The 18,013-nt window shown below is 42.6% G+C and overlaps 1 protein-coding gene across 7 annotated transcripts in view; it reads right to left on the bottom strand.

Annotated features, from left to right (window-relative positions):
• Window positions 1-18,013, bottom strand: part of ITSN2 (intersectin 2) — a 76,289-nt gene that overhangs the window by 3,081 nt on the left and 55,195 nt on the right. For 5 of the 7 annotated variants that reach the window (XM_080997338.1, XM_080997337.1, XM_080997341.1 and 2 more), the window contains 9 exons: window positions 8,229-8,350; window positions 7,185-7,291; window positions 5,196-5,379; window positions 4,296-4,394; window positions 3,779-3,946; window positions 3,343-3,555; window positions 1,724-1,845; window positions 1,554-1,636; window positions 881-964 (listed from right to left, as the gene is read on the bottom strand). In XM_080997338.1, the coding sequence (XP_080853464.1) occupies window positions 881-964; window positions 1,554-1,636; window positions 1,724-1,845; window positions 3,343-3,555; window positions 3,779-3,946; window positions 4,296-4,394; window positions 5,196-5,379; window positions 7,185-7,291; window positions 8,229-8,350 (1,182 nt within the window). Of the gene's footprint in view, window positions 1-880; window positions 965-1,553; window positions 1,637-1,723; window positions 1,846-3,342; window positions 3,556-3,778; window positions 3,947-4,295; window positions 4,395-5,195; window positions 5,380-7,184; window positions 7,292-8,228; window positions 8,351-13,952; window positions 18,010-18,013 lie in introns of those variants that run through there. The other 2 variants (XM_080997342.1, XM_080997343.1) reach the window with 2 other exon arrangements.

Here is an 18,013-nt window from a genome sequence, read left to right on the forward strand (position 1 = left end):
AAAAAAAAAAGATTTTTAATTTCAAGTAACAAAACTTATCCACAACAGGAAAGCAGAGCTTTGTAGTTGTACACAAAAGAAAGAAAAATGGTGGCTGATGGTTGTAGTTTTAGACAGCCCCTCAAAGGCAATTCAATCAAAGTGTCCCTCCATAAGGTTCCATGAATTGGGTGGGTGAAAACCATGTTCAGTTGCTGTAACAAAGTCAATAAATGGATACCATATCATATAGAAGGTGTGAATCTACCCACCACCCTCCCAAAAAAATCAATATTCCTTTTGTGAAATGGTTTGTTTGTCCATAAGCACCATGCCTCATACTTGTGAAATCCAGACTTTGAAAAGAATGGTCTCAAGTACTCTACTTACTTGATTTAAGTTTCTTCCAGAGATACTTGGCTGCTTCTGTTTTTTGTATTTGTACCTCTCTTATTTTTATTGCAGAGTTTTGGCTTACTTGATTTTTTAAAAAAAAAGAAGTCTGAAATGTCAGTCTGATTCCTTGCACATAAATTGCTTGGAATGTTGCCTGCAAATTAAGCTTCATAACTTACCTTTGAGAAGGGCTAGAGACTTAAAAAGCAAAACAAAACTCAAAGTTCCAAGTGTTGGCGTGAGCCCTGAGGCCGTTGCTCCAATTGCACCATTAAAACCAGTCCCTGCTCTGATTCTAGGCTCAGGTTGTTTGCAATTCTATTTTTTTCATATTTCTCTTACTATATAAATACACAGGTTTTTCAGTTCCAGAAAATTGCTTGGCTTATTTGTACTTACTTATTTGTACTTACTTACTTATTTGTAACACTAGACTCTCTACATATTAGTTTGCTGAACTTGATATTATATCACCAAAGACAAACATCCGCCCCTAAATTATTACCATTAGGTTTGCACGCTTTTAATTCAGTTGCTTCAATCACATGCACCATCAAACGTCCTATTCCTGAACTCTTCTGTGACCGAGCTGAAAAACAAAACAAATTTACCACCAGTAAATTGCTTGGACAGAAAAAGAAAGCTGGCTGAGCAACATATGGAACAAAACACAAGGCACCTAAATTGGCATGTTTGCGCAGAAGCTGGATTACTGCAGCCAACTTGTGGTATCTGTCTGCATTAAGCACACATGCCAACTAGTTGCTTTGAAATCTCATTAAGTTTAGAAACTATCCTGGAGGAAGCAGGATCCACCTGTAATTTGTATAAATTTGCCTGGGCAAGGTAGAAGTGTAGACACATGAAATACAAACTTTCCATGTTCAGTTTCACCAACATTCCTTCATTGTGTAAACAGAATCCTTTCCACAGCACAACTGTCTTGCAACTCAAAACCCCTTCATGCCACTTGTAAAGCCAGAGGCTTATTTTAGGAATGTGCCCACGTGTCAAGAAGCCTGAAAATGTGATGTGGGAATAGGAATATGTGGCATTTAGATTCAGGCCAGGAGATGTCCCCAAGAAGCCCAGGAAGCGGGCTTGCATTCACACCAGAATCCAGCGGTGTCTGTGGTACAGCCTGTTCCTTCAAGTTCCCATCAACCAACGTGCAGCACCTTGGTAAGCCTTTTCATGTTTCTTCTTTTCCGTTTCAATATAATGTTCTGATGCTCCTTTAATTTTCTGGACCCAGGCAGTTCTGCGAAAGTGAGTATTATTTTATTTTAATTTTTTACAAAAATAAGAACCACAAAAACAAAGCGAGATGAACTTTCTCTGAGCTCACCTTTCATTGATGTTGTCTGTTTTTAGTGTGTATACTCTATCAATGTGGGAGATGTGGAAAACTGGCTCTTCACTGGAAGGGTCAGTTGGCAGTTTCACCAGGACTTCATTAAGAAAAACAGGCTGAAAGAAACACAAAGGTAGTTTAAAAAAAACACTTGGACAGGCAGAAAAGAAATTATAATTAAATTGTGTCCGAAGCAACCACTGCAGCTAAGACCACTATGAGAGAGAGCCCCCTGCTACACTGGGGAAGAGGCCCCAGATCTTTAAGGGAACTTATTTCCTATGGGGCTGGGCATACACAGAGGGTGAATATCATCTTCAGTTGGCAATCTGGTTGTCCAGCCTATTGGTATGGATTTTTTTACTACACCCAATCAGAACAATCAAGAGGAGAAGCTACTGTATATCCCTTGGTGGACAGGGTAATACAGACAGTTTATCAAATGATAAGATGCAAAAATTGATCATCTATCAGTAAGTCTGCCTTCGCCCTCAGAATTGTGCAGGGAAAAGGAAATCCCTTGGCTAACAAGGAAAATGAGCGGATGGACACAACACAGAAAGGTGTAGTCCTGGGTGACAGCAAAACCTTTCTCCATTATAATTTTGTCCAATCTTCATCTCCTTGCTTTGAGACCAGCACTGGATACTGAACTACTAAAACAACTATTTGGTGCAAATTCTGATGTAACACATTTCTGCAACAGAAAATAAACTTTCTCCTGCTGGGAAGAGAAGACTCATGTCTATGGAACTTCCCTGAGAAACTCCCATAGGGATACAACCTGATCAATTAGTGAACTACAGTTCATAAGATTAATTGATTCTATGTTGATTAAATTTGTATGCATTCACATACTGGTAAAATATTTTGACACAAGAATCATATTTTGCTTCCAGAGGATGTATGCATGTTTCATCATAGGCATCATCATAGAAAAGGGAAACCCTCATATGAGAGAGAGAATTGGGATGCCTCTTTATAACACACAGATTATGGTGCTCACTCACCATCTGCAGTTTTTTATAAATTCTGGTTACTTGTTTTTTTAAGAACAAACCCAGGGCACCTTTTTAGTTGATTAAAAGTTCATCTGATTTCCCCAACCAATTAGTTGATTAAGTGGTATTTAGCAGGCAAACACTCTATTTTCCACTGTAAGTCCTTGCCATACTTTTAGTCGCATTTACCACTCATTGGCATGATGGACTTGCAGAAATGAACCAGCCCATACAAGGGCTGTTGATTAAATTAATACAAATTGAGATGCACTATCTAAAGGATATTTCCTACATGAGCTATGTAGGAGGCAGTGGCAATTTCCATTTTTCAGGAGAAAAGCCAAGATTTTGTCTAACCAATGCTAAGATGCTTTTTTTTAAATCCAAAGAAAGTCCTTCACTCACTAATTATAGAAGATCTGTCCCTACTGACAGTAGTGTAAACATTCAAAATTAGTACTGATAGGAGATTGAAATTATACAGTTAACTTCAGCATCCTAGTAGATCAAGGAAGTCTATTAAATAGTAAAGAGGTTATTATTTCTATTAAAAGAAAACATCCCGCTCCTTCCCTTTCCAAATGCACAATTAAGATGCTTTAATTTACTCACCGTTTTGTAAATTTTGAACTGAGTATTTGATTTTGGGTTGAACAATTTATCTGACCCTGTAGATACAAACTGCTTGACCATGTAGGTGAGAAGCAGGAAGTCACTGAAGAGGAATCCATATAGTTCTTTGTTGCTTTTTGTCTTATAGAGTTTGCCACTGTGCAAAAGCTTCCTTGGTCCCAAGCAATTGGTCAGGGAGTTAAAAATCAGTTGCTAAAAGGAAGAGAAAACCAAAGCAGCAATACAATGACTTTTCAATATCAGAGAGAAAATTCTACTCAAAACCAAAGCCATTTTGCTACCCTTAATGTACGCTGTTGGTCTATACCTGTTGAACTGCCATCAACAGGGCCACTTCTATCAAGAACCCATAATAATGCATTCCCAGCACCTATTTCCTCCTTTTTATCCAGTCCTTCCTACCCCAGACAGTTACCTCAGCAAGGCCCTCACACTGAACGTGGGACTGGATCCATTCAAGCCTGTCTGAATTCTCCTTTTCTCGCACTCCCTCATTCACCTGGGAACACAGCTCCTCAGCACGCTCAAGAGCCAGCTTCAGATTACTGTGATCTGGGTGAGTTTCAGGGGAATTTTCCAGAATCTGGTTGGAAAAATCAGACAAAGAAAATTGCAGTATCAGTTAAATGGGGGCAGGGGGGGCGGGCGGAGAGAGCTATAGAATCACAGAGTTGGAAGGGACCCTGAGGATCAACCAGTCCAATCCCCTGAAAGGCAGGAATATGCAGCTGTCCCTTATGGGGATCCAACTGAGGTGTTATCCACACAAATATGAGAAGTTTCCTGATCTTTTTTAATAAATACACGTGCAGTCCTCTGCTTGTTCTCACACAATACTGTCAATCAAGTTAGTTCATTTAATTTCTATCCCACCCTTCCTCCCAAAGGACCCCTCCCTCAGTCCTTCAGAGAACAATTATGCTGATACTCACACTCTTTATGAGAAGAGGGTAGCGAGTGATTCTTTGCATAGGTTTCAGCAGGAAGCTGGAGAGTGGCATTCCTTTACAGCGAGGATCCGAAGCCAATTTCTACAAGGTAAACCAGTATTTTTGAGAGACTGCATTATTGCTACTGATCAACATTGACAGAGGGCTTTAAAATGTGCAAACAGTTGTACAAGCTTCAGTTTGTTATCTTTTCCAAAAGAGCAGCCCCTTGGGTGTCTGTTGTCTGGATGGAGAATATTAAGGGGGAGAGTGTGACCTATCTCAGGCTGCTCCGTTAGAAAAAGGAAAACCTCTGCTGCAGAGCCAGAACAAGGCTCCATTCACGGCAGCATTTCCCAAGGGAAGCAAAACCCTTACATGAGTGAGGTTCTAGTAAAGAGGTCTTTCCACCCATGGAGGGGGCAGCATTTTCTCCTGATCCCCCTTCCTCCCTCAAAAATCTGCTCTGCAGGGTTGGTGACCTCTCTGGTACAGCATTAGGGACAGGAGGCTGTGGGGGAAGGCGAGATCTGCTCTCCTTTGTACTCCAGTGGGAGATTCTGCAAGATCCCCACTCCTCCCAAGGAGCCTTTCCATTTGTGGAGCCACAGTCAGACCTATTCACAGAACAAGGAGAGTTGAGGTTTGACAGCGTGGCAGAGAAACTGGCTGAGAGTCAAGTGAGCATGCAGCCAAGGGGCACTTTTACCTAAACGCCTGGGCAGATACTGGTGTGATATACTGTACAAAGGAAATGTTTGTGGGGAGGAAGAGCCCGTTCCCAAGGTTAACCCCTGATTTGGTAGATGTGGCGACTGGAGAGCTCGTGTTACATCTGCCACACCCTCATGGAGAGAAAAGAGACACGATTGAATTAGGAAGCTACTGCGTAGTATACTGTACTTTCATAAATTCTTTGAACTCTGGTTCTTCATCCGTTTTCTGCTGCAGCAGGGCAGCACCATTAAGCTGGCAGCTGCAAAACCGGATATAGGCTTGCATTTGAGACAGTTCAGCAGCCAGAATGTCACCAATCATCTGCACAGGCATTTTTTCACCCCCCATCTTCTTACGCACACGCAGGGCTCTGGAAGAAAATAAAACGACAGGGAAGCAGTTTGAATCCGGAGCTTTCAACAGGAACAAGCTAAGGAGGGGCTCCCCGGTTACTGTCACACAGAGATCCCATGTGGCAGGGTCAACTCTGTTGAGAATATGAAGCAAGTGGATCTTGCTATCTCACCCAGGAGCTCATTCAGAACCTGGAGATCACATGGTCACGACCAAAATTACTGTCTGACAATGAACCATCAAAGGAAGGCTGGACATATCCAAGAACACAGGACCTGCTAACCCAATTCCTATTTGGTTGTGCATTTATAGACTTATACACCTAGCAAGACAATCCACTGTCACAGTGTAAACAAGCATTTTAAAAAGGCCTTTTCAAAAGCCCAGATTTCTGCTTTTCCTGCAAGGTAAAGGTAAAGGTAAAGGGACCCCTGACCGTTAGGTCCAGTCGTGGATGACTCTAGGGTTGCGGCACTCATCTCGCTTTACTGGCCGAGGGAGCCGGCGTACAGCTTCCGGGTCATGTGGCCATGTTAAAGTTTGTTGGGTCGTATATCTTTTGACCCACTGAGTCTGCTGCAATGGCCCTGCAATAAATTTGATTTATTGCCACTCCGACAAACTTCCAATGGCGCCCACACGCTTCCACTCTACGCGCTGCCACTCTCTCCAGTTGCCGGATAATAGCAGAGTTCACACGCAGCATAAAATGGCTTGTCTGTGTCGACGTGGTGTCCTCAATAACTCAGCTCTACACCAGTGCTTCTAATCTAAAACTCTTTATTTAGAAGCATTCAAAACAGAAAAGAAAAACCTACAGAATCTAGCTGCATGTTCGCAGCTTTCTGCCTCTTAACAAAAACCGAAACGACCTTGCTAACGCTCTCAGACAGACTGCTCTCCAGAGAGAGCTCAGCCCCCACAGAGCACAGATCAAAGGAAAACAACCACAGATCCTGTGGGCAGCGCACCCAGTTAATAAGAATGCTCCTGGAGTGTTAACTCCTGATAGTCCAGAACCACAACAGGCCAGCATGACTAAGCCACTTCTGGTGAACCAGAGCAGCGCACGGAAATGCCGTTTACCTTCCCACAGGAGCAGTACCTATTTATCTACTTGCACTTTTTGGCGTGCTTTCGAACTGCTAGGTTGGCAGGAGCAGGGACCGAGCAAGGGGAGCTCACCCCGTCACGGGGATTCAATGCAATGCACATGTGCTTAATTTATTTGCTTCTGGTACTTCATTTCTTCAGGGATGCTTTTTACTCTTCTCAATCAAGGTTGCATTTAGTGAATTTGAAATCACATCACATTAAGACTACAAACTGAACAAAAAGCTTCGAAACAGAAACACTTGCATAAAACTGAGGAGCAGAGACACTTTCATTTTTTTCAGAGAAAACATTAAAAATTACAGCTAAGATGCTTCTGAGAGGTCCGAAATACTTTTGATGTCTCCAGAGAGCACTTTTCTTTCGGCTCAATTGTAGAAGACATGTTTTACGTGCCGGGGTCCCAGGTTCAATCCCCAGCACCTTTGACTTCTCAAGTCGCAGGGCTGGAAAATGCTTCTGAGACCCCATAGAGGACAGTGCAGGCAACATATTTGTCAATCTCCCTAGTCCTTCTGAATGGTTCTAAGAAAAAAATATCAAGGCCACAGTGCTATACATGTCTACACAGACGTAAGTCCCATTGAGTTCAGTAATGCTTATTCCCGTGTAAGTGGGTGTAGACTGTAGCCTTGATGGTTATTTCTTGTTTATGTGGACTGAAACAGCTAAAACCACAAAAATTAATTAAGGAGTAGTAGCACTTACTTCAGTAACTTTGTATTAGACATGATGAGCTCCTTCCAATTAACAAAAATTAATCCCATTTCTGCTTCTGAAAGACAGCCTGCTTCAGTCATTTGTTTCTGGAAAACCTACATTCAGAAAGATACAAGGAGGGAAAATGAATTTTAAATACAGCATAATGTTCCCCTCTCAAATTAAGAACTGTTTGATAACTCACATTAGTCACAAAACTTCAGTTTTCCTTTGTTCTTAACATTATTGCTTCTTTGCTGCCGGATATTTCTTCCAAAACACTTAGGCTAATTGAGGCGATCAGAAAATAAGAGCAGGATCAAAAGGTTTCCACAGATCAAGTCTGCTATGGGTGATCTCCTTAGAGACCACAAGATATCTGAAGATCCTAGTAACTCATGTTGCCAACATATATTAAGCAGTGGCAATGAGTCCCAATGGTACTTTTCTTGTGATGGATCCCTGAATTGAGATCCTGTCTCAGGGACTGCCCAACATTCTTTGAGCATCAGGGGAAATAGAAACAAAAACTGCAGCTGAAGGCCTGTTGTAGGAAGGTGCAGTCTGTGAACTTGTGTAAAGCTTTTGCACAGCTTTCATTTGAGAAAAAAGGTCTTAATAGTCTTCTAATAAGGGATTCAAGGTCTAAACCACTGAGCCTCTTGGGCTTGCCAATCAGAAGGTCGGTGGTTCGAATCCCCGCGACGGGGTGAGCTCCCATTGCTCGGTCCTTGCTCCTGCCAACCTAGCAGTTCGAAAGCACACCAAAAAGTGCAAATAGATGAACAGGTACCACTCCGGCGGGAAGGTAAACGGCATTTCCGTGCACTGCTCTGGTTCACCAGAAGTGGCTTAGTCATGCTGGCCACATGACCCAGAAAAACTGACTGTGGACAAACACCAGCTCCCTCAGCCTGTAAAGCGAGATGAGTGCTGCAACCCCAGAGTCGTCTGCAACTGGACTTAACTGTCAGCGGTCCCTTACCTTTACCTTTAATAAGGGATTCAAGGCAATACTTTTATCACTACCTTTTGTGTTCAGGCAAATCTCACCTCTAAGACAAGCTGAAGGTCTTCCATGTATTTTTCTTCGGTCTGGATCAGCTCATGTATGTAGCCCTGCCTCTTCCTTTCCATGGGCTGCATTGTGTCAAGACTCTGGAGATCTGCACACCCTGGGGGAGGAAACCGTCTGAGTCACTTTGAGCCCAAGTGCCAACTTAATACCAAGCAAAAAATAGACAGGGAACGGTCTCAGGGGAATAAATCTTTTGATAAACGTGAAGAAGAAAACTGGCTTTGAAATAGCTGGGTAGGAACCCCAACACTACGCAGTCCGTGGCTTGTGGCAGAGTTCCTCCATGAGCAGCCTGTGGGCCTCTCACCAGCCCCGGGACAGGAGAGCGGGAAAAGGATCTCCGTCCTCAACAGAAGAAGCATGGACTGCAGCACGGCTCTTGACACAGCAAAGGCCTGGAGAAGTGCTTCCAGGAGCCTTCATGTGGTGATGCGAATGTTAGAATCTGTTCGGTGAGACATGGCAGAAGAGGATGACTTGCCCCTCTCCTTCCTACACAGTAGGGCTGGGCCTGTATCAACATATCAACATATTGTCTTATATTAAGAGCAAATTGTGATAACAATTTTTTAAAAAATAACCTGGCAATCTATTGTGAATCGTGTGTGTGCTTGTGTGTGACAGTCAAAAAGCATTTTGTTGCAAAAATTGGGCAGCCGATGCTTCTTCCTGTCCTGTGCAGCTGTTGCAATTTGTGAACTCTGCCTCAGCTGCTCTTCTGTGCAAAAATCGCACTTTGAGAAATCGTGTGCGCGCTGCAGGGTAATTCTCTGCCTTAGTTCTCTGTCTCCCTTGCCTGCCTCCTCAGACACAAATCGTCCTTGGAGATACAGCGGCACCTCAGATTACAAACTTAATCTGTTCCGGAAGTCCGTTCTTAAACGGGGGTGCGCTTTCCCTAATGAGGCCTCCTGCTACTGGTGCCCTTCCACCGTTCGGATTCCGTTCGTAGACTGAGGTAAAGTTTGCAAACTGGGACACGACTTTTGGTTTTATACCGAATAGTTTGTAAACTGGACTGTTCTTAAAGCGAGGTACCACTGTGTTGTGTGTGCGTGCGCAGCCTAACTCTTCCCGAGGGCTCTGTCTCCTGACAGGCGGAGCGGAGCAGCCTGCAAGCGGGAAGCTCCCTCTCTCAGAGACGCCAGGCTCTTGCTGAAAGGCAGGCACCAGGCTGGGAGGTGGCTTTGGGAGAAGCATGGCTTCTGGTATCTGGAGCCCCCTTTCTCCTCCTGTTCTCACATAAAAATATCAACTGGGGTAACAATAATAATAATAATATTACTTACACCCCACCCATCTGTCTGGGTTTCCCCAGCCAACAGGAGATTAAAAATACATTAAAACATCAGTCATTAAAAAACTTCCCTAGCTCCAAAATTCCATTTAATATATAGTCCTCAACATATCACATATTAAACTGATAAGAACAGATCCTACACATGATCTTAGCCAAAAGGCCGAGAGGCGAAAAGGAAAAAGACGCTGCTCTAACATAAGAGCTACTTCCCCCTTTCCCCTGCTGGGCTTGTTGATTGTGGGTGAGCAATTGTCCGCCTGTGTCTCCCTCCCTCCCCACCCCTGTGTTTGTGCGCACACGTTTTTGTGAAGGAGCAGAATACATTGGTTTTTTTAATAAAAAATTTTACCCAGCCTCTCTCTACTGGCAGGCGGCAGTTCCTATTAACTTTAAAGTAGGTTTCTGGCCTGACATCATGGCCCTGGCAGTCAAGCTCTGCTGCCCTCCGGGACAGTGCAGCTGTCTGGGCAGGGGGAAGCCAGTGAAATGGAGGTAAAATTCCTGGCAATGCTCCTCAGGGGCTTCTGGGGACGCACGGCATCCCGCGGTGCCGCTTAAGCCTGGTACCTGCCAGCTTGAAAGGCAGAACGGGTGCGACCTGGGGTGTCCCTGCCATGGACGAACCTCCGCCTCCGGCATGAGCTATGCTCAGTTCCTCAATAAGTTGGAACATGGGCTTTAATTAAGGGGCGCTCCTGAAACGGCATATGATAATGGGCTGCAATTAATCAGCTGCCAAAAGGACTGGACTTGAGCTGTGAAGGTGGTTGAGTGACTTTTTACAAGCACGAAAATCCTTGCAGCCACCAGAACGGGAGTGGAAGGCAAGGCAATGTCTGTTATGATGATTCCTAAAGGGTCTTTTTCTTTCTTGACCTCCCCTGCAAAAAGGAAAGAATCGTGTGCAGTCACTATGTTGTTCTGTCTGATACTGAGGGAAGAAAGGGGAAACACTGATTTATGCTCTACAAAGAGTTTCACAATGATTTTATATACCGTATATACTCGAGTATAAGCTGACTCTCCCAGCACATTTTTTTTGCTGAAAAAGCCCCCCTTGGCTTATACTTAAGTGAGGGTCTTTTCGGGCTGCTCCTTCCTCCTCCACCGCCTTTGCCGCTGTTGGTGGTGGCGGAGGAGGAACGAGCAGCCTTGTTCTTCCTCTGCTGCTGCCGCCACCAGCCTCTGCCTCTCGGCAGCACCCTAGATAGGCAGGGGGACGGGAGGGGCTGGGGGAGAGAGAAGCCCCCTCTGCCGTGTGCGCCTGCATGCACGCACACACGCACTCCGGCCCACCAGGAGGTATGTGGTGTGCTGAACCGGCTTATGCTTGAGTCAATAAATTTTCCCAGTTTTCTGTGGTGAAATTAGGTGCCTTGGCTTATATTCGAGTCGGCTTATACTTGGGTATAAGTACCTTCTCCTTCCAACCGAGGTTGAAATAGACAATATTGAAATTATCTTTGGACTGGAGTGGACAAGAGACTAATTTGATAAAATGAAGGACTGCTAATTATATCTAGCAGGAGTTTATGTGACTTTGTTCTCTAACTGGGGGCTAAAGAGCAGCCATCTGTTGGGGATTTATTTAGAGCCCAGTAAGACCAGAGCAGAGGAATGTGAATGGACAAAGGGTGATAGCAATGAATCCTCTTTACACACCAGGTTCAAGATCAGCAAGCTGGAAGGACTACGCATGTTTTGGAAAAAACAATGGCGCTGATTGCAAGGTAACAAAATCTGCTGGCTATGAAAATGGATTAAAACTACTAGAAGGTTGAGAAGGTGATTAAAGAAGAATGAAGCAGTAACATCAGGAATGTATTGGACATATGCTTGCAACAGGAGCCGGAAACCAAATTATTTTTTGAAAAAAATATTAAATTTAAATAATTTGGATGGATTTGTTAAAATTTGAAAACTAATAAAAAATAGTATTACAAAAAAAAAAACATTTTAAAGTAGCTCCCCACCTCCTCCGCTGCCTCCCCTGTGCCTAGGAAACTGCAGAGAAACATACTCTGTAGTTGCTTCAAATTAAAAGGAAAAAAAATGCTGCTTTGCCTACTTCCCTCTTTTGTGTTTGTGTGTCTTTGTGCAATTGTCTGTGTGTCTCCCTCATTAGGTTCCTCTTTTTCTCCTCCAGACCCTCCTCCCTTCCCTAGAACTCCTCTCAATTCTCCCCTTGCTCATTTGCTTTCTCACACACTTGTTATTATTAATAACTAATCTATTAACATTAATATATTCTCTGGAAATCTGTAATGTTACAGATGAAGAACACTATCGTTGAGTAAATCTTCATTTAATTAAATGCATCAAATTTTCCTTGCAAAAATATATTTTTTTGTTTAGTATTTTTTAATTTTGTAAAATTCAATCCATTCTTTCTGTTTTGGCTTGGCTTATATAAGAAATGCAAATTCCCCTGGCACTAAAAATATAAATTCTGTTTAGCCATTTTTTGTTCTGTTAAAATTCATCCATTCCATTCTTTCTATTTTGGCCTGGTTTAGAAAAGAAAATTAACAAACAATCTAATAACTGGTGTTCTGGGATGCACACGTCCAACTAAGACTCAATAGTGATATGTATTTGAATACAGTGGTACCTTGGGTTAAGTACTTAATTCGTTCTGGAGGTCCATTCTTAACCTGAAACTGTTCTTAACCTGAAGCACCACTTTAGCTAATGGGGCCTCCCGCTGCTGCCGCGCCACCAGACCACGATTTCTGTCCTGAAGCAAAGTTCTTAACGTGAAGCACTATTTCTGGGTTAGAGGAGTCTGTAACCTGAAGCATCTGTAAACTGAAGTGTATGTAACCTGAGGTACAACTGTATCTAAAAGTGTGACAGTGATTGTGAACTGGCTTTTTTCTTGTTTAGTAGTGTAATTATTTTTTTTAGGAAACAATCTCCCTCCTTACCTTTGATATCTAGGTTACAGAATTACTTCTATACCTTTAATTCTAGAGAAAATGTGCTAATTTAAACATTATCAGTACAGTAGCACTCTAACATAACCATTTTAACAATATATTAAAGGTAAGTAAAAATTTATCCGTTTTAGAGTAAAACCCATAAGTAGTGGCAGTTTTCCGTGGCATTATTACCACAGTCACCTCTACATAGTTCCAGCCTTATTTCAGACATTGTGATATATCCAAATATCATGATGTTTAGCTGGTGATATATCGTGACATTGAAAACCAGATATTGCCCAGCCCTGTTACACAGAACATTTATTTACCATTGGCGTAAGGTTGCCCAATGTCGTCTGGGTGGCACACAAACATAAAACCATAGATTACAATGAAAATAACAATATCACAAAACAACAAGATTACACAGCACATTAAACGGTAGTTCAAACTATTTATCACCACAGATGCCCTCACAGAGAAGGCCCCCTTCATAGCAGCCGCACTTGGCAGTGGCTCAAAGAAGATCTTAAGGTAGGGATCTTGGGGGAGAAGGCGATCTGGTCTCAAGCCATTTGAGACTTCACAGCCAGGCTTGGGCTTGGGCTGGACTGGAAACCAGGGAATCCCACAAAGCCCTCTTGCTGCCCTAATCCAGCCAAACTTTTTGGAACAATTTTCAGAGGCCCATATTCAGAGGCCCATTGCAATAAACATGTGAGGTTACCTCAGCCTGGGCAATGGAGGGCAAGCTGTCTTCATCCAGGTTTGGCCACAGCCCAAGGTGATAGCCGGTGGTCACTTGGCCTCTAATGACCATATTGGCTCCGTAAGAACCTCCACGCTGCAAACCTGAGCTGGGGGGGAATGCAAACCCCCTCTAAAACAAGTTGAATACCTTTCAACTTTTCCCAGTATAATTGCTACTAGAAACATTTTCCATTTCTGTTTCAAAGGATAGTGGAACCAAATTGTAGGGGAATCATCAGGCTTTCCATGACCCTTTAAGGTATCTCTTCCATAACCCAAGTTTTCTAAATCTTAGAAAGGTCTAACATATTGACGCAAAACAATCAACCAATTAAATTAAACCCACTGGTGCATGAAGAAATGGGGCCTTCAGAGTTGTTTTGTTGAAAGAGTTGGTATCCTTGGGTGCAATCCTAGTTCCACTCCCCTGGGAGTAGGCACCACTCAATTCAAGAGGGCTTGCATGGTTAGAATTGAGCCATCAGTCGCTGAGTGCACATTTGAGCACACTGCTGTCCCGACAACAGGTCATGCTGGCTGGGCCGGATGGGAGCTGGAAGAAACCCCCTGGACTCTCCTGGCAGAGACGGCTCACCCTCTCTAGAGACACAACTCGGTCTGACCCTCCTAGTTGGACCACTGAGCCACTCTAGCACAATAGCTCTCCATGCCCAGAGATAAATTTAATTAGGCTAACTGTAATGGAAAAGAAATCATACACAAGCATATCACTTTGTGTGTCTCTTTAATAAAGTATTTTTGCATAGTTATTTCCAGTTTTCAAAAAAACAAATAACCATTATCTCATACACAGCATATGCTGTGTTTGCATGGTGAGACACTAAACATTATTTCAAATACTATAGAACCCAAGAAGAAAAAAGTTATTAAGGCAGCATACAACACTATAATATGTAAGCATTTAAGATAGCTAATAAAAGGAACACAACCCTATTTATGTGTCCTTAGACTTAAGACTCGTCGAGCTTAGAGGATCTTGCTCTCAGTTGTGTAAAGAATTGCAGTCAAAATGCACCTTTAACTGGAAGCAAACCCAACTGATCTTGACGGGGCTCATCCAAGAGGACACATGCGCAAGATTGCACTGTAAAGCAGCAGCATGTTGTGGCAGCCCAAAATACCACTACAAATCATATGTCTGTCAGCATTCTTGTAACAGGCTGATTGACATCAGTTTATGGTTGGATTGCATAGAAGGAGCACAAAGCCTCATGTCCTGGTATATACTGTTAAGAACAAATCACAATTTGATGGCGTGGTTCATTCATTTTATGTTGAACTATTAAAAAAAAAAAATTGGTAGTTTTCTAGCTGCTTAGATGCCCATCCAAAATATCCACAAAATCTTTTGAGTTCTCCAGAACTCTTAATTAGGCTGGATTGTAATTTCTAGGTTTAGTCAAGAACCCTCAATTCCTAATTCCCCCCCATTTGTGAGATCTTTATGGGCATCCTATTCTTTGGCTAATTCTCCTCTCGTTCTCACCCCACCGCACCTAAAAAGCATACTACCAAAACCTGCCTCAGAGGGAGATTTTGGGAGTGCAAGGAGGCAAGGCGAGGAGGGAAAGCTTATTCTGTTGCACAAGCAGGTAGACGTAACAGTAACAGGTACCCATAAGAAATCTGCAAGAACAAAGCCATTCGTCTTTAAAGCGAAAGACCTACAGTTCAGAGAGCCCAATGGATGCACACCTAAAAGCTTAGTCTGTCTGCCAGAATGTTTGGCTTTTGGTTTGAAGAGCAGAGGCATCCAATACCTGGAAACTTTTGGAACTGAGATGCATTTGTAAATAGGCAATTGTTAAGCTACTGTTCTCTGGGGTGCAGGAGTTTAAAAACTCTACTCAATACAGTATATGGATTTAAAAGCTTTATGATTTTCGCTTTTCTTCTAACAGTTGGCATGAAGAGGTTCTTTAATCTTGCCCTGCAATTCAGGACTTTTCAAAGATAATTCATCCAGCAACTAAATTGGTTTGATCATCAGTTTCTGAATGATTAGCTAACAAATAAAAAACAAAAAACAAAACCCTTTCACAAGTTACTGGAAACTCAGATTTTGTCTGAACCCTTGTATGTGGCTAGGTTCAGGTTAGCAAAAATGGCAACAGCTGTGTTTGAGGTCTGCCAAGGGCTTGATGAACTTTGTGATTGAGATGGTATAAACAGAGAGCTCCAGCCCCTGTCAAGTCGCCATGTGGGGCTGGAGAGCTGGACTAGAAACATTTCCAGAAGAGCCCATCAGGGATCTTTTGGCTGAACGTTGCTAAGCCGCAATCACAATTTGTGAGAAGAGGACGCAATACTACACAATTAGCATTTTTATTGATGTAGCATCAAAACATTTGCTAAATGTCCACTATCAAGCAGAAAGACGGGATGGGGAACCAGCTGAACACTGAGCCACTTGCAGCGATCAATATTGATAAGTTGATTCTTTGAGATACGATCACAGGAAAACACAAGTAAGAGAAAACCCATTCATAATTTATTGAGGCACATAACTTTCCTGTATTGCACATAAAACCCTCCTTACAATCTGTTACTTGATAAAAGTATATACAGGAATCTTTTTTTCCCTTTCTTTCTTTCTTTCTTTGATAAAAGTCTATTAAGAGTACATAACATTCATTTTATTTAGGTGAGAACCCTAAACAAACTTAAAAGGAACTCTTTTCCAAGTAACAGGATTACACTGTTAGAATGATGAACAAAATACTTCTGAGTTAATGAAATTAAAACTTTTTGATAGTACCACCTAAGTTTTGCATATCCAAACTGTAAACATTTCAGATTGCACACATCACAATTGTTGCTTGCACTCTCAAATTCTAAGAAATTGTCTTACCTCAATTAATTGCCTTACAAAATTGTCATCCTTTAAAAAAATACTAGCTTTCCCCAAGACATAATCTTAAAGAAGTTAAATTACTGAAGTGGTATGCATGACAGAAAATAACATATTTAAATCACTAAAGAATTACAACCAAAATACTACTCTGCCACATGTTAGCTTAATGATGCCTTAAAATGACCAATCTAAATGGAAATTCCCCTAAAACTGGGGATCCAATCACTTGCGGATATGTAGTAAATTTGGAGAATAGGGCCATTCTGTCAGACTGCCTCTATTCTAGATCTATCTTGTCATCCTATCCTCCCCTTCAAAGGGAGAGGCAGAAACAGTGAACTTCAACTGATATTAAACTGATGCAGGAATAATTAATAATAATAATAATAATAATAATGTAAGCTCTCAATAGGAATCTCATTTTGACAGTGTCATTGACTAGGAAATTGCCAGAGGCCAATTGCAGATCTATAAAATATTCAGTATGGGACAACAATAATACCATGTTTTATTGTTACAGATAGTTAACTTTGGCATTAAGGGTAGCTATAGAATGTTAAAAGGAAATAGCTTGCTATTTCTCAGGGTTCCACTACACATCACATGTAAGTATGTGTCACTGAATCACAGAGGCATTTTGTTTTTCTCCAGGAAGAACCGTTGCAAGTGGGCATGTTGGAGGGGAGCCGTGGCACAGAGAGGCTTATTCTCCCAACTGCTCCAGGCTCCTAATAATCTCCATGCTTCAAGCCACTCGCTGCCCTCAACCAGCTTTCAGATGGAAAACCTGGGCAAATAGCGTTGGTGCAGGGGTGTCTGGGGGTCTCTCCGCAGCCCGCCACGCTGCATGGGACTCTCTACTAGGTAACGTGAAGTTGGGTTGGCAAGGGAAGAGGAGCAGCCGACAGAAAGGGCCTGGGAGTTCTGTCGTGCTCCTTCTGACATCCCTGGGAACACAATGGGGCCTAGAAAATTGCCCCCCACCCTGACTGGGCCCTCCCTCCCCTGCAGCTCCCCCCACCCAGCATCACCCAAAGGATCAGCACTGATGCACCTGGCAAGGGATGAGCCAAGCCTAGGAGCTCTAAGCCCATCAGGCTGCTAATGGTGTTGTCAGGAGCAGGGGGAGCAACAGAAGAGAGACCTTCCCCACATCTCTTTTCACCCAGAATCTAAAATCAGACCACATAAAAAACAATGCCCACCAAAATAGGTGTGGCTTGGGTTTGCTCTCTACTTTAACACGTAATAAAATGGGCTGAGAGAGAGAGAGAGAGAGAGAGAGAGAGAAACTTTTCTCAAAATCCATATAAAGAAGCATGTGACAGACAAGTTGGTGTTTGAGTCAGACAAAAGAGTTTTAAGATCTGAAAGCCAGCAGATACAGTGGAAGTGTAAAGTGCATAAGAAGCACACCAAGTTTTATTCCACCTCTGTTCCTTTTCGGTTCAATAGCCCAGTCACTGTGTCCAGAATCATACATGAAGTGCATGGTGAAAGATCAGCAAACCACAAATCAACAAAGGAAATACAAGGTGCAACATCCCAAGAGCACAACTAAGCAGGTGAAACAGTACAATCAGTAGTAGGTCTTTGTGTGCCTAATGCTGCACCACATCAAGAGATACCTTGACAAGTGCACTAATTGTTCCTAAATAAAGGGAATAGAGAACACAAGATAGGACAGTGCAGAAAGCCACACAAAGACCCACTATCTAGTCAGTTTGCAGAAACTGTAACTGTACAATACAGAACAAAATTTGAAGTCTTGAGTGGATTTAATATTGAAGCGAAGCAAATCAATTGTTTCAGAGAGATCTGAGCAGGCTGTCCACCTGCCTCCATGCTATAAGTCAAAGTTGGATAGTGGGTCTCTGAGGTGCTTTCACACTGGAAGACAACATGGGATCCTTA

The sequence above is a fragment of the Podarcis pityusensis genome (genome assembly GCF_964106645.2).
Source record: "Podarcis pityusensis genome assembly, chromosome: 3".
In the NCBI taxonomy this organism is placed as follows: domain Eukaryota; kingdom Metazoa; phylum Chordata; class Lepidosauria; order Squamata; family Lacertidae; genus Podarcis; species Podarcis pityusensis.